Source organism: Camelus bactrianus, chromosome 3, assembly GCF_048773025.1.
Source record: "Camelus bactrianus isolate YW-2024 breed Bactrian camel chromosome 3, ASM4877302v1, whole genome shotgun sequence".
NCBI classification, from domain to species: Eukaryota; Metazoa; Chordata; class Mammalia; order Artiodactyla; family Camelidae; genus Camelus; species Camelus bactrianus.
In genome coordinates, this window is record NC_133541.1 from 10,155,941 (window position 1) to 10,179,196 (window position 23,256).

At 37.8% G+C, this 23,256-nt stretch overlaps 1 protein-coding gene across 2 annotated transcripts in view; it reads right to left on the reverse strand.

Moving 5' to 3' along the window:
* The window catches only part of CTNND2 (catenin delta 2), an 886,271-nt gene that overhangs the window by 719,621 nt on the left and 143,394 nt on the right, over window positions 1-23,256 (reverse strand). For both annotated transcript variants that reach the window (XM_074356308.1, XM_074356299.1), the window contains exon 2: window positions 22,168-22,304. In XM_074356308.1, coding sequence (XP_074212409.1) covers window positions 22,168-22,304 — 137 coding nt within the window. The remainder of the gene's footprint in view (window positions 1-22,167; window positions 22,305-23,256) is intronic.

Below are 23,256 nucleotides of genomic sequence, written 5' to 3' on the forward strand. Positions count from 1 at the left end.
TAAAATCCCTCAGTCAGAACAATCTTACACTATCACCAGGGAAATGGCCTGATTCTCAGGCTGGACTGATAGAAAGGATGACACAGAAAGACACAAACAAGGGTTGGGCAGCGGTCCTGAGCCCTCTGTTCCTCGGTAATCTCATCTCCCTGGGCCCCGAGTCTGCCTGTGACATCATGCAGCACTTCGTGACATCATCTGGCCCCAGAATTCCTCTGATGCCAAGAGCAGAGCCCCCTATTGTGCCTGCACTGAAGCCTTAATGCCTGGACAGCAACAAGAAGATGGTACTTGGAGAAACTTTCATAGTCAACCGATTCTGCTTCAAGGGGGACATTATCCACCAGCGACACATGTGGCTTTATTGTTAGTTCACTTATAAGTAAAAGTAATAACACCTCCTCTTGGAATTGTATTGTTAGGAATACTTCTTTGATTTCAGCAAACCCATACAGAAGGAAACCCAGTCTATACGATCTGGATGGCGAGTAGAGGGGAAACAAATTAGGAAGGTAACGTGGCAACCGTGTTCCTTGTCTTCTCTTACTTTTTGCTTCTCCTAAGCCCTCAAGGCCCGGATTCTGTGATGTCACTCTCTTCTCATCTATCCAGGCTACTTTTAACCAGTTCCCTTTCCACAATGTCACAGAGCACATCTGTCATCGTTTTTATCCTACAGTGTTGTCAGCCGTTACATACTTTCCTCCTCTACTATTACAGACTTCTGGAAGGAGGCACATACTGTCATTAACCTTTCCAGTCTGCCACCTAAGAGCTCAATAAATGCTTGCTGACTGGTTGAATCCATATATAGCTGAGTGAACAAATGAATGAATCCTCTCAAGACCCTACCGTACACCTCACTTGCTGCTTCTTTTCCTCTCAGACGTCCGTCACAAAGCTCCTCCACTGATGGTCCCCAAATCCCAGCCCAGTAAAGCCTAAAGAGCTGTAGGAGTTAAGTCTAATTTTAACCGCGTGAAGCCTTCAACAGTTCGAAGGAATTTATTTCCCAGCTTTGAGATGTGACTCCAAGGCTGTGTTTATGTGATAAGCTCAATACTTCTTGGCAGTTAAAAAAAAAATGGAGTCGATGGCTAAATAGTTACAAAGAAGCCTAAAATAGTTTTCCCGTAAACTGATCTCAGATAGAGCAAAAGCAACTTGAAGGATGTCTAAACTTTCTCCTTCGTTGGCTTGTACATGGAAATCCTTTAGGGTGGATCTGGGGAAAAGGAGATGAAGAAGACTGTTCATAAACTTGAACTCTTTTCACGAAATCCCTTACCCTGCTCCCTCCTCCAGCATCTGCAACTGCAGCTCAGGACAGGGGCCACAGCAGAGTCAGTGGACAGAAGGGTAGGGCTGAGCTGACTGTTAGCAGCAAGGTTTTTGCTAAATGACTCTCTTATTCTTTGTCATGGCGAAACAAAACACAATGCAATCTGATCCCCTGCCTATGAACTTTAAACATATGAAGGAAAACAAGTTTTAATCGCCTGTCACTCCACAGAATCCATCCAGATAACTACTCTTTACTTTCAAATGTCTTTCTTACTGACTTAGTTATCAAAGGGGTATCACTGACATTCACATTCTTTTAATCCATGACTGGTCCTATTTGATGACATTGTTTATAATTTAATTGGCTTAGTCCTAATTTTATTAGGGCATTTTTATTACTTGCCATGTACATATGGAAATGTATTTCTGTCAATTTTAATTGATTTAACACCAAGCTATATTACATTAAGTGTTCAGGGTTTACTATTGCCTTTTAAATTAAAAAAAAAAAGCAGATATTCTTAGGCTAATATCCCATAAAAATAATAACATATTTATTGTGTTTACTGCACATTGCACACTGTTTTAAGCTCTTTACATATATTAACTTTGAGAGTCTCACAACCCTATGAGGTAGATAGTATTATTAACCTTATATTAACAGATGAGGGAACTAAAACATAGAGAGGTTAAATAATGTAATAAAATAACAGTTTATAACATTTTCAGTTATGGATAACTTTTACATCTTAAGTATCCATGCTAGCCACATGGCATTAGGCAAGATACCTTATCTCATTAAACCTCACCTGTCGGATGGGCATTATAATTGTCTATGCTTGCAGATGGAGAGGATTAATAAGATCATGTGTGAGGCACAATGCCCCAGAGAAGTCCTCACTGATTTTTAGTTAATATTATTATTACTAGCAATTCAAACATTGACTTCTAGTCTTGGATCTGGAGCTAGTATTTTGTGTAATGTTGGAGAAGACACTTAAGCCCCAAGTTTCCCGAATTTCTTTACCTATGGAGGGAGATGAGCGCAATGTGTAGCAAGATCATAGCAATGTTTGCAGAAGCGGCCGGTCAGCTGTAAGGAACTATACACATACAAACTATCACTTTTATGACATCAACTGGGAGAAAATTGCTTTGACCTTTTATTCCACAATTACCACTTCAGAAAGTCTCAGGGTTCCTGAGCTCACACAGCTAAATGTTTTCATTAATTTTTTTTTTTATGGCAAAGTTGTAGATGATTTAAAAAAAGAAAAGAAAAAAAAAAGAAAAACAGCTTTCAGGAATATATTCAACAAAGCAACTGTCTGAGATTGTCTTGGGACATAAGTCTGTTGCTGCAAAGTTTCACAGCCCTTGCTTCTACAGCTATGGGTGAAATCTAGTGGACTTAGAATTCCCACAAACAACATCAAGGCATCAAAAAAATGCTGGAATGTTTTCAGTATTTGCTCTTAATTCACTAAAGGAAATAGAGCAATGTTAATACAGAAATAATTTTATAAGATAATTTAAATAAAAATATTATAGTGCTGACAAAGATCAGATTCTAATTAAATGTAAATTCTATTTATTTTAAACTCATTTTCCAATGATGTTGACTAAATGGGTATAATTTAAATAATCTTTTTATAAATTGGAGATATAAACAATGCTTTTGCATATAGTAAACAGAGAGTAAAAAAACCACTGAGCAGTCATTCCTTCTAGAAATTAGAGTTTAGTAACCTCCCACAGTTGCCATCCTCAGTGGCTAAAAGTAGGCTAAAAATAAAACAAAACAGATATACTGGCTTGAGAAGAAAAGATTATATAAGGTTAACTTTTGATTAATTATATGGATAGTAAAAATGGAGAAATGGTACTGAAGCAGCATATGAAAGTAGGATGATTTCTTGATAATAAAATCTTCTATATGAGCCTGAGGTAATGCTAAAGATGAGTAAAAACAAAGTTATAATTTTAGTCAATGCAAAAGTGGTATGTATACCCTGTGGCAAATTAGATTAAAAGAAGGAAGAAATGAGAACTTCAGATCTTATATCTTCCTGTGAAAAATAAATATTGAATATGACCAGACAGAAATGGTAAATAAAGTTAGTGTTTTATTTTCTTATTTTAGGATGAAGAAAATGAACATGAATGGGATATTTCAGTAACACCATTTGCTGTTTCTGCTATTATGATGAAGGCTGAGTTTAAAATTATTTACTCTTTGTAGAGGTATTTAGCACCTAGATACGTAAGAAATGCAAATACTCACCTACCAAGAACAGTTCTTTTCCTAGTGCTTTCATCAGGAAGATAAGGCTTCTATACCAAAACTTCAGTTATGATCAGAATATTTAAAAATCAGCTCCAATTTAATAGGAAGAAATAAAGAAATAAAGCAGAGCTACAATTGTGCATCTTTCTTAGGGTATAAATTAGAAGAAAATGTGTGATGGATTTGAAGACTAAAATGAGTCGTCTGAAAAACTCAATCAATAAAATTAAACTTGCCATCTTGACCTACTATTCTCCTGGAGAGGAGACCCAGGGGCACCCCAAGGATCCCAAGTGACACCCATCCAAACAGATCAAGTCTGTGACAAGACTGTAGGTCTGACAGCAAGTTAAATATTACCTTAGTTGTAAATTACCCTCTGTATTTCATTTCGTTACATAGAGAGTATATGCTTGCTGTGAGTGATGGCTTAATTTATTTTTAAAGAGAACTTGAAAGATTTTTCATACGATTATATGTGAAAACAAAGTGAAGGAACCTGATGGAAAGAGTGCTCCCGCAGAGCTAAAACTGGTAGAAAATGAAAAAACAGAAACCCCAGCAAAATGGACTGGAGTTGACCTCCCAGGTAGAGAAACAAATGCCTCAACAAATCTTTAAATGTTTTTAACTTCCTAGCAATAATGACAGTTCGTTTTTTTTGTTTGTTTTTTTTTTTATGAAAAACTGTATTTTTAAAGACCACTGCCTGAATTTCTCTCTCCCCTCTAACATCTCATTCAGGTAAAGTTACAGAGCCTAACACTTGTTGCCTGGACAACTTACTTGATTTAAATACATTATAGAGCAGTGTGGAAGCAAACTCACTTCCAAGGTAAAGGAAATTTAGATTTGAATCCATTCTGAAATTGAACAGATAATGTTAGCAACGTTAGCTATTAGTTAGTAGCAAGTTGCTAAATCTGCCTTTCTCACCTTCATTTCAACATGGGGACAATGCAACCTTCCTCCTAGGTAAGCTGTAAGGATTCAGAAAGACAATGAATGAAAACTTATTTGCATTATAGCACTTAATCCTTATTAAAAGCAACAATAATAGCCATGCAAAAATAAAATATTTTTATGATTATCATTATTAAAAGCAATATGATAGCTGTGCAAAATAAAATATCTGAAGCTTTTGGGAGACAAGATTTCTGTCTTAGGTTGAATTTCCCTCTGTTGCTCTAGGTCCGAGGAGACAGGATTTAAAAAAAAAAAAAAAAAGCGCCCTAGTTTAATATCCAATATTCTCTGGGCAAGAGTTTATTTCCACAGCCAGTGCAGATGTGAACTGTACCTTCATGCACAAACACTTCATTTCCTCATTTTACCCAAGAACATCACAAGAGACAGTCAGAGGCTTTATTGCAATCAGGAAGCATTGCATCTTCAGATTGTCACTGCTCTTATCTCTAAGGTAATCCATTTTTTTTTTATAAAAAGAAAAATGAAAATAAAACCAACAAGGCAGTTTCTAAAGCCTCCTCTTAATGAACCCTGATTGGCTCCTTGTGATGACTTTTTTACAAATACTCACAAATAACTGGCCTAATAGTTAATTCTAGAACTCTCCTGTTAGTCAATTGAGTCTTTTTACCCAAGGAGAAGATCCTTTAACCAACTACAAAATATTATCCAAGTCATAGCTGCATGTGGACAGCAGATTTCTTATCTTGCTCTTTACTGGGGATTCAGTTTTTAGAGGTCTTGCCAGTAGTCAATATTCTGGAATGCTTTGACTCATTAATAGCTTTTTTAAAGCATCTTTCATGTGTCTTAAAACAGAGGAGAAAAAGTGATGGGTCTGCCTTTAAAAAGCTTACCCATCAATTTTCAAATACATGATTTAGCCAGGACTCATTTAGTTGTAAGTAACAGAAGCTCAATTTGAAATAGTTTAAGTAAGAAACAGTGACAAAAAACAAGCAAAAAATATTTTTTTGAAAGATACTGGGATATCTCATCAAATCTTTCAAAAAGCTGAATAACCAGGCATTCTGTCTTTCTTCACAGGTCAAAACCAAGGCCTCCAATTATCCTGATATGTTAGACCATCAGACTCTACTCAGTGCACACTGCTGGGACAAAAAGACTCAGAGAGGTGTGCTAATGTGTCCACATCTGTTCGAGTCACTACTCAGAGGCCAGCAATACACTGTGTCAGCACAAATACTGGGTAACTGGGACTGGACCCCAAGTAGGGGCTTAGGGTGACCCTAGTAGTCACCTCTAAGCCATCTCGTCTCCAGTAGTAAACTTCTGGATTCCTTCCTACCAGGCGTAAAGTGATACTGTGTCATTATAAAGTCATAAATGCTTTCAAAAAAAAAGTAAATCCTAGCAACAAAAAGAATAGCAGCTTAGCTTTTCACACAGCTAAATAGTTTAAAAAATGAAATCATAAATGAGGGAAGTTAACAAGGTGAAAATGTGATTTCTCATTCATTCTTTATGTGCACATTATCAAAAAGGTAAAATTTAAGCAAATACCCAGATACATCACATTACTGTGAATAAATAAGACACTTCACTTGGTGAAGTTATTTTAAAATTCAATGTGAGGTATTATTGCTATTGAAATAGTCACATCATGATCATGCAGCTCCTAACTCTATCTAAAACTATTAAATTTCATCCACTTATTCTCTTTCTACATATAATTCTTAACAGTTGTTATTTATTTAACTATCAATTAATTCACTCCACCAAAAACTGAAGCATCACAAGTTATGAAGTTATAATGTACTAGTGTTGATGCTAGGAATTTTGTTATCAAATAAAAATTTTTGGAAAAGGCATAAAATGCATTTCACCAAATTCGCTTGTTAACACTTTCTTAATTTTCCCAACAATTTGAATGAACTAAGTGGACTCACTTCACTTCTATAAAACAGCCTGACAGCAATAAAACATCAGAATTCCTGGAATGAATTTTACACAATCAATTCAACCTTCGTGGTTATGAAAGAAATGTATTACTCTTATTAGTCATATAATTAATGAAATAATGTCAATTTTCTTAACTGTAACCACTGTGCAAAGAGCAGTTTCCATAAACCAGGCATGATCAAAGACCCTCCTCGAGAACAAATCAAAGAAGACAAATGCACTTTTCTGGGCATAATTCAAATCGTGCTCATATCCTTGAGATTTAAGTAGAACCACCTGGGGTTCCAGATCTCATTTTGTGAGCATCCCCTCTGGCCCAAGATTTACGCAAACCTTAGGGCCTAACCTCCTTCTTGTCTTCTTTGGCTCTGAGCTCCTACTTCTACAGGAATGATCTCTGTCTTCTCTCATATACAACAACTGTCCCATGTGCTGAGCAAGATGAGGAACACAACTTACTTTCTTTGATTTTCCCCAGACCCCTTGCTATCAGAGACTGGCCTGTGCTGGGACTTCTACATGCCTGTGGTTTCAGGGGATTTTAAATCACAGCAACGCACATGACCTGGTTATCAAGGGATGTGGACACATGCTTCTCTATTTCTTTACGAAGACTTTAATTAAGAAAAGTGAGAGAAGGAACATTCTCCCAGAAAGCTGAAATTTAACATAGTTAAGTGTAACCAAAGAGCTTCAAAACACCTCCCACACTCTCCCTTCAACATTATATTTATAGACAATCTCATGTAATAATCTGACAATAAGTAATACTTTAAAAGCTAATTTATTATGATTTTTTTTTCTCATCCAAACATCCTCTTCTCTCCGAATTCCCTAAGTAACTAAAGAAACTCCATGAAACTTTTGGGTTTCATAAACTCATCCGAAGTTTGAGATTGCGTATATGTTTAATTGCCTAAGAAAGACCGTAGAAGAGCAATTCACTAAGCTGATATATACTAATTAAGGAACATAGATTTCCATGAGATCATAATAAATTAATTAACATGTGTTTGTATAAGTTATGTTATAATTTGCATACATTTCATCCTATGATAATCAACTAGATAATCAAATTTAGTTTTGAAGAGATGTTACATACCTTAACCAAAGCTATTCAATAAGAAAACACTAGGAAGAATTTGACTCAAATCTACTGATGCCAAATATATTATTTTTCCCACTGTTCTAAATTTTAGCTCATACCCCGTATCTATTTGGAAATAAGTCCTTAAAACAGGATAACACACTTTATCTTCAGGAGCCACTACGAGCTTAATTTCTGCCATGGCAGAAGCCCTGAAAATTTAGCTTGTCCTTGAAACTGGAAGAAATGTTTTCAGCCCAGTAATTATGCCTTTCCCCCTAATTATCAAAGAAAATCAAATGTCTTAGCTTAAGTCTTTAACTGGACTTGCTATGGAGGCAACAGTTTCTAATGCTACATGATAGTAATTGGTCTGCTGACAGATACCAAATATTTAGAAATTATGAATATCTTAGACCACTCATTCAGATTATCTTTGCTTAATGCTAATAATCAGGAATTCAGTATTTCTTTCTTTGAAATTATGGGAAGTCTAATTTTTTTGGGGGGAGGGGTTAGGTAATGCTACAGCACACATCCTTCTCAACTTTCTTCATATCCTAGTATCCTAGAAGTTCCATATCCTAGTCAGAAAAAGAACAATGCTTTTTGAGCATCTCGTGGAAAAGCAATGGATGAAGCTGGCAGCAAAAGGCCCCACCCAGGGCTGCAGGGATCACTTACCAGCATGTTTATAGGCACCTATGCTGCATTTCTGGCTGCCACCCGCTGGCCAGAAGGTCTGCCGTTAATCCTTGCTTGTTAGTGAACTTCCTGAAGAGACAGCAGGAACCAGTTGTATGTTTTGGTGATTTCCTAAATTTGTCATTTGCCAGCATCCTTGAGGACATTCCTCCCATTTTTGAAAATTATCACCTTTTGAACCCCTCCCCAAGGTAGACTTGCAATTAAACTGTCCATCATCCTTAGCAACATGAACCCCAAGCCTGACTACTGGGACCTTCCAAATATTTCATGAGTTACCTATGTCTCTGAGTTATTCCTTTTCAGCTTAACATCGCCTAAGTCTGCAAGTAAGAATCATGTCCAATACAAAACTGAGACCTACCTACTCCAGATGTGGATCCTTTGTCCTAATTCTCTTAGTGGTACAACATTTGTCCAACAGACATTGACTCCTTCTTTTCCACCACAAATATTTGGCAGCAGCTCTTACAGATCTTCTCCCCATCTTACCCCATCCCTCCCACCTTACCGCTGTAGTCTGCAAGACAAACATCATTGGCTCCTCCATCTGAGACTCACATAACTTGCCTTCTGGCAGGAATACTGAGGCTTACAACAACTCATGTTTGGGAACTTACTTTGTCTACAGCGTAAATATACTGATAAATATATCTTTTAATATAATATATAAATATTTTAAATGTATTATCGATCTGCCATAGGATTGTTTGGTGTACGTCCTCAGCCTCTGGTCTAGCAGTTCACTTCAAAAAGATGCCTCAGCCCATGAGGACAGCTATGATAAATTAGACAGACACGGAGAGGTATGGGCAAGGATGTGAAGCAACTGGAGCCCTAAAAGGTACAGCCTCTTTGCAGAACAGTTTGGCAGTTTCTCAAAATGTTGAGCTTAGAGTCATCAGATGGCCAGCATTTCCATTTCTAGGTATTTTCTCAAGAGAAATAAAAACATATGTCCACACAAGACCTTATACACACCAACTCATAGCAACATTATCCCCTGTGACCAAAAAGTAGAAACAACCCAAAAGTCCAACAACAGATGAATGGGTAAGTGAAGTAAGATTTATCCATACAATGGAACATTATTTGGAAATAAAAAGGAATGAAATAGCGATGCATACCACAACCTCGATGAACCTTAAAACATTATGAAAGGTAAGAGAAGCCAGTCACAAAAGACCATCTATTTATTATTTCATTTATACGAAATGGCCAGAATAAGAAAATCTGTAAAGACTGAAAGTTGTTTTCCTTGGGCTGTGAGGTTTGGGAGAATGAGTGACTATTAATAGGAACGAGATTTCTCATTGAGGGGACAAAAGCATTTCAAACTTAGATTGTGCTGATGGTTGCACAATCCTGTAAATATACTGAAAACCACTGAAATGGGTGAACTGGATAGTATGTGAGTTATGTTTCAATAAGCTTACCTTTTAAAATTATCTCAGGATGTATAGAAATGTAAGACTTACAAGTAGAGAAAAGTATAGGGATGGTCTAAGTATAGGGAGGGTTTTTATAAGCATGGAAAAACAAATGGATCAGTTACCTACTGCTATAAAGCAAACCACCTCAATACTTACTGGCTTAAAATTACAATCGTTCATCTTGGTCATCAATCTCCAAGTGTTAATGGGATCAGCTGGGGCTACTTGACTGGGGACTCGACTGTAGATGGCTCTTTGGAAAGGTTGTCAATTTGGGGCTGGTGTCGGCTGAGAGTTGAGATGGTGCAAACTGAGCATCTTTCCACATAGCCCCCTCCACTTCATGGAGGCTGGTTTCTAAGAATGAGCACCCTAAGGGAACCAGAGAGGAGGCATACTCTTTTCCTGCTCTAGTCTTAAAAGTCAGACAGTGTCACTTCCGCCGTAGTCTCAAAAGCCCACGTTAAGTGAAGGAGAGGGAACAGTGAGTCCGTCCATCAATGGAAGAGTGTCAGACTCACATCAGGAGAAGGTCACAAGAGATGCAGAATAACATTCTGGCCGCTTTTCAACAACATCAGCTGGCATAGTGAGTATTAGGGTGACTGCTGCTCACCATGTGGCAACATTTACATAGAGTCCACGATTCTAACGAAAACTACCTGTTCCCTTCCAGTGTTCAGATTTTAGGTTTTAGTGGAGTGGCTTTTAGTGAACAGCTTTTAAAACCATCTTCATTTTGTAGAGTTTTCTCCTGAGAAAACGCTGCAAGATAAACCCTCCAATGAGCTGACACAGGATTTGCTACAACAGCAATTATAATTATTCAACAGAAATCCTTGTAACAATTTTATATGAAGACTCTACTTCCCATAACCTGTGGATAAGACTGAAATTATCCTTGTATGCAGTTGTGGAGAAGTTAAGATTTCCAAGTGTCCAGAAGCTTTCACACAAAGATGCTCATGATATATCTTGCACTAATACATTTAAAAAAGCCAACAATAACCAAAAAACCCATATACATATGCAATACCTACAGTGTGCCACCATTAAACAAACATACAAATAAACAGCAACTACAGAAAAAGACATGTTTCAGCATCTGTAATAATTAGAAGATTTTAATATGACAATATGTTGTTTCATCAAGTGCAAATAGGTGAGAAACCTCCCAAACACAAAGGAAATGAAAGATGATAATAATAATAATAATAATAATAGTTGGATTGCTCTGAGCTCTAGGGAAGAGTATGTTTTCAAAGAATAGTTTGAAATTATTGAAAGACATAGTCAACAAATATAAATTTGGTGTAACTGTATAGAAACAAGAGGAACTGGGTATTTGTATCTCTTTTACGTGTGAAGTGCTGGTTCATATACTAACACGGGAGTTCATTTTTTTCTTTACTTTTAGCTGAAATAAGGCACATCAGTCTAGTTCAAGAACAAAAGATACTTGTCTATATATTTTATTAGTGAAGGATATGTTTCAGTTAATAGGCCTCATTTTAAGCTGAAACTATCTCATTCCACCTGATTAAGTGACTTTCGATTGGGGTGTTTACAGAGGAAATTGCAATTTGGGGGCCTGGGATTCATCAAAGTGAATGGGCTATTCTGAAACAATACCCAGGTAGCCCACAGAGGAAGCGACAGATACAGTACAGCCATTAACATAAGGGGAAAAGGATATGATTGTTGTAACGGAGATGAGACCCTTGTGCCACACGACTAAACTAAGGCCTTTCATCACAATCAGACACAGCATTTCCTTTTGCACTACAGTCAAATAGGAAAACACAACGCTCCTTCGTAAACTCACACCCTCCACAAAATATACTGAACCTGTCCTCTGTGCCTGGCACTCACCTGGGGGCCAGTGACACAACAGTGACCTGGTCACAACCTGATTCCACACATTGATCAATAAACCTAGATGTTTTTCAGAAAATAAGCACTATTATTAATTATCACTACTAGAAATAATAGTGTATATCTAGTACTAAAATGTTCATTTATTGGGAGCTCGGGATTTGCAAATACTAACTACTACATATAAAAGAGATGATAAACAACAAGGTCCTACTGTACATACAGCACAGGGAACTATATTCAATACCTTGTCATAGCCTATAATGAAAAAGAATACATATAACATGTAAAATTGAATCACTGTGCCGTACACCAGAAACTAACACAACACTGTAAAATGACTAACCTCAGTAATAAAAAATGTCTTAAAAGATAAAATGTTTCATTTATATTAAATCAAGTGACAACAGTGTAGGAAAGGTTTTCAGTATCAGGCGTCCATACAATCCAGAGAAGCTCCCAGTATGGTAACTTCTTATCTATACTCTCCAGAAAGGTGGGGTCATCTCATTACTGCAGCATTATTAAAATCACGTTCTTGGAAGGCATTACTGTGGAGAACTAGCTCCTCCTGATAGGAGCAGAGCTCCAAAAATGGTGAAATTTATACTCTAGATTGTTAATTTTAAGAATAAGCTGCCTCTGACTTTTGGCAGGTTTATAGCAGGCAACTTCAGGTCCCTGACAAGTGGCTGGAGTGAAGGGTATTATTTAACGAAAGGGTCTGCATTAGCTGGCAGGTGGGCTGGCTACAGAAGCTGATCTTTCGTTTGGGTGGAGGGCTTCTCTGTTGTGGGGGTGGTGGGCGTGAGTGCTGGCCTGCAGAGATACAGTTGTCCTTCAAATCAACTGAAAATCAGCTGCAAATCAACTCAAACTTAAACACCCTTGGTTCATACCTCAGAGTTCTACCTCCCAGAACGCAAGAGATGGCCATGTCAAACGGGGCACGGACTTGCTTGCACTTGCCAACAACCATGGGAACGATCTTAGATGGACTTTTATGTAACTTAGTTTTTCATCTTGAACATAACGTCTTCACCCAGCAGATCTTCCAGGATGTGTAATCCGCAACAGGCATCCCAGATAACTAAATCTACTGACCAGGTGACCAGAGCTATTTGGTATTCGTTACCTAAATGCTGAAGACCCCTTGTCAAACGTGATTTCGGTGTGTCTGTTTCGGTCTGGTTGATATTATGTCCTTTCCCCTGTTTATTAGGCAAGTAGATCAGCTGCTTCCAGAGGCAGGGAGTAGAATGTGAAAGTCAGAACCTGTCATTAGTGAAAAAGGAGGTGCTGGCTCTCACTTTTCTAGGCAGCATTACTCTGGCCGGCTCCTTTAGAGCCCAGGGCATGAACCTGCCCCCTCCTCTAGTGACTGCAGCTGAATGACAGCAACCTGAACAAGATCAATGGGTTGCCTGAGGCATGTTTACCTGTGTCGCTGATGCAAGACAGAGATAAGTGCGTCCAAACCACTGGCTCTCAGAAGCAGGAATGTTCCAGGAAAGCAATTTTGTGGTACTTAACCCACATCTTCTCTACAGACATTAACTAACACGGGGCTGTGTACATTCATTGAATTGTTTGGAATCTTATTAACGATCCCTTCCGATTCCAAAATCATGCTGCCGATCAAATTGATGTGAAATGACCCACCTCCCTTTTCCAACTTAAATAAGAGCAAGACAGGCAGGGACACCAGCAAAACCTTGGTCACAGAGAAAAACAAGCTAATGTCTCATTTCAATTCTCTAGCAGTTTCTGATACGGTAGGTAAACTGAATATTTTTTAAAGTTTGAGTTTCTCTGGTCATAAATTGAAAATATGGAACAAAATAATCACTACAGGAAAAAAAGTCATTATTTAATTATATGTCTGATGAAATAAGTTTTCTATAGCGATTTGGAAAGAAATACATCATATGTATTGTACTAAAATATGTAAAATAGAAAGAAATTTAACAGCTGTCCTTTTAAAAACTGTTTCTGTTATTTTGAGATATTATTTAACGTTGTTTCCCTGTCCTGTGGTAAGTCCTGTGTTTATCTTGCCCACTTCTACCATATTTGCTTCAGTTGCTCTGAATGCTAAACATGCTTTTCCCATTTACTCCCTCTAGAACATTCCATGTGTTTATTTCCTGTTGTGTCCAAACCACTGCACAGGGCACTGCCCATTAGACCCCAGGAGCTCCTGCTTCATGTGTCCTGCCTGTGGTTCTTATCAGTAATTAATTATGACATTGTTGCTCAGTGAGTTTGTAAGGGTCTTCAAACGCTGTCTCAAAATTTTGCTCCAGGCAGCCTCTGTCAAAGTAGACCCAGTGATTTATGCACGAGGAAGTACGACCTGTACTTTTTTTTTTTAATCTGAGAAAACTGAATCACCCTAAGAGCTCAACTAAGATGGAAACGTTCAATGAAAGTATAATATTAAATAATTCACTATATATATATTTATACAGCCATTCGAAAAATGTCTTAAAATAGTATTTAGTGACATAAAAGATACTCTTGATATAATGTTAAATGTTAAAATAAAATATAAAGGTAAATAAAAATTTGTACAAATAATTAAGTAGTCATAGGAAATCTTACCAAATACTTGCAACGATCTCCAGCTGCAGTGTTATTCTCAAATAAAATCTGCATCTTTATTCCTTTCTGAGTTTTTTTTAAACTTTGCACAATGTGCATGAATCATTTTACAAGGGAAAATTCATTAAAAAATATTAAAACATCGCATGTAAAACATTCAATGTGATTTCACATATTAATATTTAGTCATGAATCCTACTGATAAACAGGAGACACTAAAAATGCACTATAATGTCATATTACAAACCCCACAAGCCTGCCTTCTAATTTTGCATAGAAAAGGTTCCTCCATTTTTATTTTTCCCATGATAGCCGTCAGTGTCCCCAAAAGTGAACAACTAAAACCTTCAAAGGGATAGAGCAGACAGCAAGTAAGCGAATTAATTCTTAGAATAGAGTCTGAGGCGTTATTAAAAAAGATGTGTCTTGTGATGAGTTACAAAGTAAAATGTGAAGGGAAAAATTAAGTTTGGGGAAAGCGTCAAAATAACTTACAGGCAAGAGCAGAATACACAAGAGGCAGCATGGCAGGGGGTGGAGTGGAGGAAGAGAAGGGGGTGCTCTGTCCTCACTTCCAGAATTATTCAGCCCTGACCAGAACTCCTAGCACTGATTCCCCAAGTCTTACACAGACAGCTTATGACCCTTGCTCTTCCTTGATCTCTAGTTTCAACCATCATTTTTGTGATGCAAACGATCCATGATCCACAAAGAAACAAACTCACTTCAAACCCAGTGGGTCCCACCAGCCCGCTGCCACAGGACCATCCCTTTCCATCCTCCTGGGAACTTCGTTACTTTACATATCCACCCCACGTTTGCTTCCCTTGCCCCGCAGAAGTCTAACACCCAGTCTGGTCATCATCTATCTCCACCTCCCAGCCTGTGTGCATGATATTTACGCGGCTTTTTGCTTCTTGCTGACTAAGGCTCTGCTCTCACCCTGTTAAATACCATCCACCAGGACCCAGGTCTACAGATTCCTGCTTTGTGCTTTCCTATCTTCATCCACATGCTGAAACATTTCACTGCTCCTAACACAGTCCACGTTCTAGCAATGAAAATGGGGGGGGAAATTATGCTTTTTTTTTTCCACTTTCAATCTCTATCTGGTTTCAAACAAGAAATACATTTTCAAATCATCAATCAATTCTCATTTTAATTTTGATACATAGAGAAAGTTCAACGTGAGGCACTATCATCTAATTCTCTTCTCCCCTAACTAAACGAACGCAAGGCTCCCTAGTCTTGGCAGAGAATCCTTCTCTATCTTCTTGACCTTCCCTAAAGGTGTTTAAATTTCCTCTTTCTCATGGATGATAATTTTGTCATTACTTTCCTAAAATGCTTTCCCAAAATACAGTTTGGAAACCGATTAGTTACATAGGTCATTTTCCACGTTGTGTTACCAGAAACTATTGTTGCACATTGTGTAACACTAATAATACTGAAAGCTTCCACAGTGACATGTGGCACTGGGAAAATACCAATTAAAGGAGCATTTTATAATGTCCTCCTTCCTAATAACATTCTTGTTATACAGCACTATGCAATTTTAAAATTATAACCGTAGATGGTTTATAAAAATAAAGGCATGCTGTCTTCACACGAGTCAATGTAAATGATCCCAATTTTTTTAGATTTTATGTAAGATGAATCTTTTAAAATTCTTTTTAAATGTTTTCTTATTGTCTTCATATGATTCAAACACTGTACTATAGTTTTGCCCATAATGGGAGCTCAAAAATTCCTTTACTCCTATTTTCCTATATTAAGTATAATAACAAGAATGATTAATGGAAGAGAATTCTGTTTTACTACATCATTGATATCCTGAATAATAGTACTAAAAATTCCCTCTAAAATCAAGATTATAATTTCCAATCCTTGCAGAATTTATAGAACAAGAGAAATTACTCTAGTAATAGAGTATCTAAGGTTATAAACACTATCAGTTTTCAGGAATGTTTTTATTAGTATAAATCATCTGGAGTTTTATAATAAATTGACAGGAGAGTTTCCTTAAAATTTCACCTACAACTTCTGAATAATTTATAACTTTTCATACAGGTTTGTGCTATATTTTTAACTTCATTCCTAACTACTTGCAAGCAAACTCCAAATCTGTGTATCTCCCAGGGGAAGCCCAGTTTAGACACATTTTAGATATATGACAATTACTATTGAATAAATGAAACAAAATGACACATTTGCATATACAGTTATACACCCAGAGATTTCTATTTAATCTGTTCAATATTAAATGTACTTGGCTGGTAGAATCATTACAAAAAACCACATTTATCTGAGCTATAATATTTTAGAAACATCAATGAACTCTATGAACTCTAAAGGTTTTAAAAGGTCGCCGTAACTTTCTAGCTCATGTAAGAAGATCCTTTAGATGCCAAATTCGGAAGTACGTGATGATCAAATGAAAAAACATTGATCAACTAAAGGAAAAGAAATACATTTCAAAACAAGTATATTTTTAGGAAAGTCGTGGTTTTCTTAAGAGCAAAGCAGTACATATAGTGATTTCAGATAAAATACAAAGATCAGCATTACACAATGTGAGTGAATGTAAATTCTTGTCTAATAGTACAGACCAACATGGTTTAACACTTCAAAAAAAAATGACAGCACGAAAAAAAGATCAGGATGGTTACTCTCAGGCGAATCATAAGCAATGTGCTTGAATTTCCTGCGGTCAGGAGGCCGCCTTGGGTCTCTCCTCTCTGGTAATGGGGGATTTGAGCCACTGCCCACTCTCTTGCTGCTGCCCTGTTCTCATCCTCAGGGCAACTTTCGTAGTCAACTGCCAGCCCACTCTCTCCTTTCTTGATTTTATCTTATTTCCAGAGTCATCACCTAGGTCTCGACATTAGCAATAACTACTTTCAGATTCTCAGTTTAAGCAGATGATTCTCATGCCGTCACCATCGGTAGTTATTCATTCTGTGACTCCATGGTCCCTACCCATGTTTCTGGGTTCTACCCCTTTTCACTCAGCATCTATTCCAAGATCCATCAGTATTATCACTTTCTTGCATCCATCATATCCAGTGCCTCCCCTTCCCCCTTGGCTCAGCCCAACTCTACACAGACCCCCAACCAGGCTCCAACTCAAAACAAGCTGCCTGTGCCCACCTGAGGACAGCCAAAGAGAAACACACACATTTCCAGAACCATGCCGGCAGCCTACCTGCAACCATGCACTCTGCCTCCCTCCTGTTCTCCTGGATGAACTATCTCTGTTTCAAAAGCCATCTCCTCCGCTGGAGCACTGGATCCCCTCACTCTCACAACCTGAAATGACACCTGATCTCTCAAGCATCAGTCACTTGTCCTCAAATGGGTCATTGCTATCATCACAGCAAGATTCCCCCGTCCTTAAAAATGAATCGCTCCCTCAACCCTTCTCTTCCCTTGAGCTAACACATCATTTTGGCTCGTCTTTGTGATGGATGGTTATCAGTCTCCTCTCTCCATCATTTGTTCAAATGACATGACCAGAATAACCACAGGCCCAATCTCTGCGCCCTCTTCCTCTTCTGGTGAAGGACAGTCACGTCCAGGAGAGAAAGTGGGGACTGGATGCCTCCCTCTTAAGGGTTCCACAGGACGGGAGACTTTGTAACTGTTGGAAAAGAGACATGAGTCTGAAATACAGAAAATTACCCAAAGGGAAAGCATAAAGCATGGTTCTATTTATGTTCTTGTTAAAGTATAAAATACCCCAGTTTAAAAGCATTCAAGACGGGAAATTAGAACTAAGGAAAAAAAGTCAACGGACACCTTTCCACTGAGCAATCCATGGCTGCCGTGTTCAAGCGCTTTGGGGCTCAGCTTACAAACGTCTCAGGCACACCAGACACTATGTGGGACGTGTTTCATGGTTCAGGATTTGCCACAGCTGGCTGTAAACATAGAATTTATTTCTATGCAATGTCAACTATCAGCCTAAGAACTTGTGTTCTTAGTCTCATCAACAACTTACTCCAAGGAACTCCTATCAGACTGCGTTTTCTTTAGAGATGCATGTCCATTATCACCCTTTATTGTGATTTGCCTATAGAAGGTGCCCCGTATGTTTAATGACTGAGAAATTAAATGATATAACCTATTACACGGCAGTCAGCTCAGAAGGTATGCCTGCTATGATAAAAGAATCACTTCTTTCCTGCAGAACTGACCTCCAAGGAGCCAGGACTAGAGTGCACGTAAGTGTGATGCTGTAAAAATTTTTGCTTGAATCTAAATTAATAAATAGGATTTTTACTCAAGAAAAGTAGTTCTCATTAGCACCTAAAGAGGATCAGGGGCAAACTATATTCTTTAGGTGAAAGATTTATAAATGTATCATGCAGATAATTATTAAGAATCATAGACAGTATTAATTTTTAAAGTCACTTTTTCTTAATCTCAGCTAATTTAAAAAAATACATATTTAACTTAGTTTTAACTCCATAAAGGAGAATCTATACCCGAGAAAAAGTGGAGAATAAAGTTTTAAGACTAATTTAGAACACAAATTTCCCAGTGAAGGAAGAGATCGGTAGCTGGGACGAGGCTACACCGAGGAAGTGCAAGGACTCTGCTGCTTGTTGATTTCTGCCTTCAAACTGGCGACAACACACGTGGGCCCCGACACCCGCATCTCTGCTTTGAGCCTCGCACCTGCCCAATCTCAGCTTCCTAAGACAGATTTTCATTCCTCCTCACATTCCCTATCTGCCACAAAGAATCTCACCTTTGCTATCCAAAGGATGATCAATGAATTTATTTTAATAATTGAAAAAAAAAAACTCTTCACAATAAGTTTCTATCAAATTCTCATCAAAGATTCTGTGGGGTCATTTTATTCACAGTAATGCATTTTTCCTTTAAGTAGCTTATCAACTCTCTCAACTCCAGACACCACTGTTTCAGCTGAAGGACTATTTCCTACGATCCAAACCCAACTAACATGTATTCCAGTCTCCCAATTATTTTTCCCATTTTTGCTACTTTCCTTCATCCTCTATGCCCTCTGTTCACTCTCACCTCTGTCTAATTGTAGACACATATGGTACCCAATCTAAAAGTTTGACTTATTTCCTTCTACACTTTTCTAGAGGCTCAGAAAAATGTGCAAAGAAAAAACAGATTTACTACTTTGTTTTTTAAAAACAGGATAATACAATACTATGTCATTTCCTTTCTAAAATCTTCATGGATTTTTTTTTAAAGTTTAGCTATATAGCTCCAACTCATTTTTATTAATACCTGCTTAGAAAGGATATAGCTTTTACATGAAGGATTTTATAGAAAGGATATACCAGTTTTACAAGTCTTCTTCAATCAGTATTGTTCCTTTTTTTTTTCTATTTCAAATAATCCTGCACTAAATACTTATATACATGAAATCTCATATTCTAGGCCATTCATTTCTACAGAACATGACGCCTAAGAATGACTAACCAAAGGCTATGGAACTTTCAAACATTCACAGCAACACATCATTTTACAAAAAGATTATAGGAATGCACATTCCTATTTGGAATGAAAAAGAATGTGAATTTCCTCAAAATTTAGCTATAGCAAGCTTACAATTGGTGTTATTTTTTAATGCTTGTCTATTTTGTAGATTAAAGAAAATCATGCCTCATTTTGAACTTTATGTCCTTGATGAGTACGTTAGGGCAAAAAGTATTTGCATACACTTACTGGTTGTTTGCATTTTTTCTTCTTTGAGTTGCCCGTTGATATTTTTTTGCCTAGTTTTCGTTTCTTTTATTCCTCTTTTTCTCATCAACATTAGGAAGTCTTAATATATTAATTATACCAACATTTTGTCACACTTGTGGCACATATCTTTCTCTTGGCCTACTTTCATACTTTTTTATGCTGAATTAGTTCTTGCTATTATTGCTGGTGTTCACACCGCCAACGGCGCCGACCATTTGTGTACGGCTTCTGCATTTCCCAAAAGCCTTTTGAGAAGGTTCTCAAAAGCCTTCTCCACCTCGAGTTCATCTGAGTATTTTCCCAGTGTTTTTCCTAATGTGTCTATAGTTTTATTTTTACAGTTACCTGCTCTCCCTCTGAGGTTTATTTCTGAATATATTGTGAGTTAAGGGCCTTAATTTTCTTCCAGATCGTTAGGCAGCTATGCTGACACCATTCCAACCACCACTTTGTGCTGAACTGAAGTACTTAAAATGAATTGGACTCCTATATATATCTGGGTCTGTTCTGAATCTTCAGTTATGTCCTAGAGAGATCATTCTTTCTATTTAGGGCCCACTCGGCACCACTATAATTAGCGTGTTTGGTAAGGTCAACTATTTCTATCAAAATTTTCACTGCAACTCTCATATATTTAATAATGCTTCCAAATGATTGATCTTGAAAGTAGTTTGATCCAGTTCGCCAAAGAAATAATCAGCCCGGGAATTCTGATTACAATGGCCTACATTTTATATTAAATTGGGGGAGAGTGATATTGTTATGATATCAAGCTTTCCTACACAGGACCATGGCATCCCGTCCTTTATTCCGAATTCTTTAATGTACTTTAATAAAATATTATAGTTTTCATCAGACAAGTCTGGTTGTCTCAGTAAATTTACTCCTCCTGACTTATTTTTCCACTGCTCTAAAGCCAGTAGCCTGGGAAGATTTTCAGACCATGCCAGGATAAAAAACCATGACCCAACCCAGCCATATAACAAAGCAGTATCTGGAGTGGGGAGAGTGGCTGGAACTTCTGCTCCTCTTTTCCATTTCCCCTTAGAAATAGTCAGAAAACTCATGGGTAGGCTTTGGGAAGCAAACGAATCAAGCAATACAGCCTAGGCCTCAACCCAATTGCCTGCTTCCTTACCATTTTCACAAACTAGGTTATCCAGCCAATCTACCCAACTCTCCTTCGCGCACCTACTTGGCTCCACCCCTTCAGACCCGGTGGCACAGTTCAGACTGATACCTCCCTTGATCCTTTCTGTTGATGGATCCTCCCTTAGCTACTCTTCATTGCTTGACCGCCCACCTTTACCTAAATCAGCCTCCATCTACTAAACAGAACCAGTGTCCTCTAGGAAGCCTGGAGCATTTCTCCTGTTTGAGAACTTAATTGCCCCATTTCATCTATTGCTCTGTTGAGATGTTCCTGGAGTCAAGGAAGTTATGTCACCCCCACCCCCACCCCCACCACTGTTGCTGATTCAGCATCCTGGATCGTATAACTCAAACACAAGATGCTTCTGCACCACAAAAAAATGAATACTAATTTTATATTCCAGCACATGATAAGAAAAAGAAACAAATTTAAAAATCTTGATTTTCCAGCTTTTTAAAATTATTTACCACCTTTTATTTACAAGAAACATGAATTACATAAAAAAAAATACTTTTAAATCTAAGACTTCAGATTTTATTTACTTCTCCATTTTTACAGCAAAAAAAAAAAAAAAAAAAAAAAAAAGAGGGGGTGGCGGAAGAATCATTCAGACATTAATTAGTTTTACAGGAAAAGTTCTGACATGCATTCTTCCAGGACCATCTCAGAAACACTGGGGAAACCAATTTGCTTTGTCCCAATACAATACTCATCTGCCCCCACTCACACTAATTTTTTAGCATCATGGATACATTTTGAAATTTTATTAGACTCTAGATTTTCTGAAGACCAATTATTTGGATTACACATTGAACAGTATTAAGTGTCAGGTCCATCAATGAATTGGCCAAAACCTCACCTATAGGAATTTTGATTGCAATTTTTGGTTTTGTTCCTTTAGAATATTTTTTCAAGGAAAACTGCCTAAATCTTGAATAAAACCTGGAGTCAAAAGCTATTGTAATCCTATTTTAATAGTAATTTTATAACGAATACCAACACTTTGCTAGAAAATCATGATTTTCCTTCCAACAGTATTAAATCACCATCTTTCATCCAGAAAGAAGAGGTATTGAAATGTCCTCACACGTATGTCATGAAAGTGGACTGTTTCTACCTGTTCTTTGACCGAGGCGAGGATGGCGGAGGTGGTTTCTGTTTCTGAGCCGTCTCCATTGGAGGTGGGGAGGCCAGGGCTGACGGAGCTGGTCTTGTCGGAGGCTGACGAAGGCTGGTCTGGGACAGGCATAGCTCCTGCAAAGCGAGAGGACACACTCAATGCAGTTGGGTGTTGTCACCGAAAACACTCCTAAGCACCAGGCAACTCTAAGCAAGACACTTCAGCAAAGGGATAAGTACCACCTACAAAGAGAGGACATGACATCACTGAGGAAGGGGAAACAAGCAAATAGACGGTTTCTCCTCTATCCACCCCAACCAAGTGGAGGAAGAAACGATGAGATGGAAAAGGCCAGTTAGACTATAAGAGCGTAAAAAGATAAAGACACATGGGTCTAAAAACAGGCCAGTCAAACGACACTCTGTATCTTTTAGATAAACGTATTACTTGTGCATTGATCCATTTTCACCTCAAACAAACAAACAAACAAAAAACCTACTGACAACCCCCTTTATTTGGAAATCACACAAAGTAAGTGATCAATAAATTACAAGTAATTTAAAAATCCCATAATTGACCTAAGAAGCTCAGCTGGGATGTAAAATGTAGTAACTGGCGAGCCTACTCCACAAATATTTGCCAGGTTCTTACTCTGTGACCAACAGCAGAGGAAAGGTCCTTACAGCTGACAAGACTCACTTGTCACAGTTTATTCTGTCCGAGTTCATTTAGGAAAGAAAGGAGAAACTCAAATAACACCAGCCTCATTCATCAATGGACACACACGCACGGGTTAAAAGCAGGGCTCTCGAAAGTATCTTTGGCTCCATTGTGCTTGTCTTTCTCACACAAATAAGGAAGACTGGAGTCGTTGTTACATATATTACTCAGCAGTGGTCATCAGCAGAAGTAATAATTAACTGAGGACAGTTTTTCCAGGGCACCAGAAAACCACTATTCAAATAAAAGGCTGGAAGTAAATAAAGGTTATTTTCTTGCCTCAAGCTATTATTGTACACATCCTTTCAGGAACCAGTGCTGTGTGAACGTTAAAAGGTATTTCCTATTATACTGGATCTGTGCATC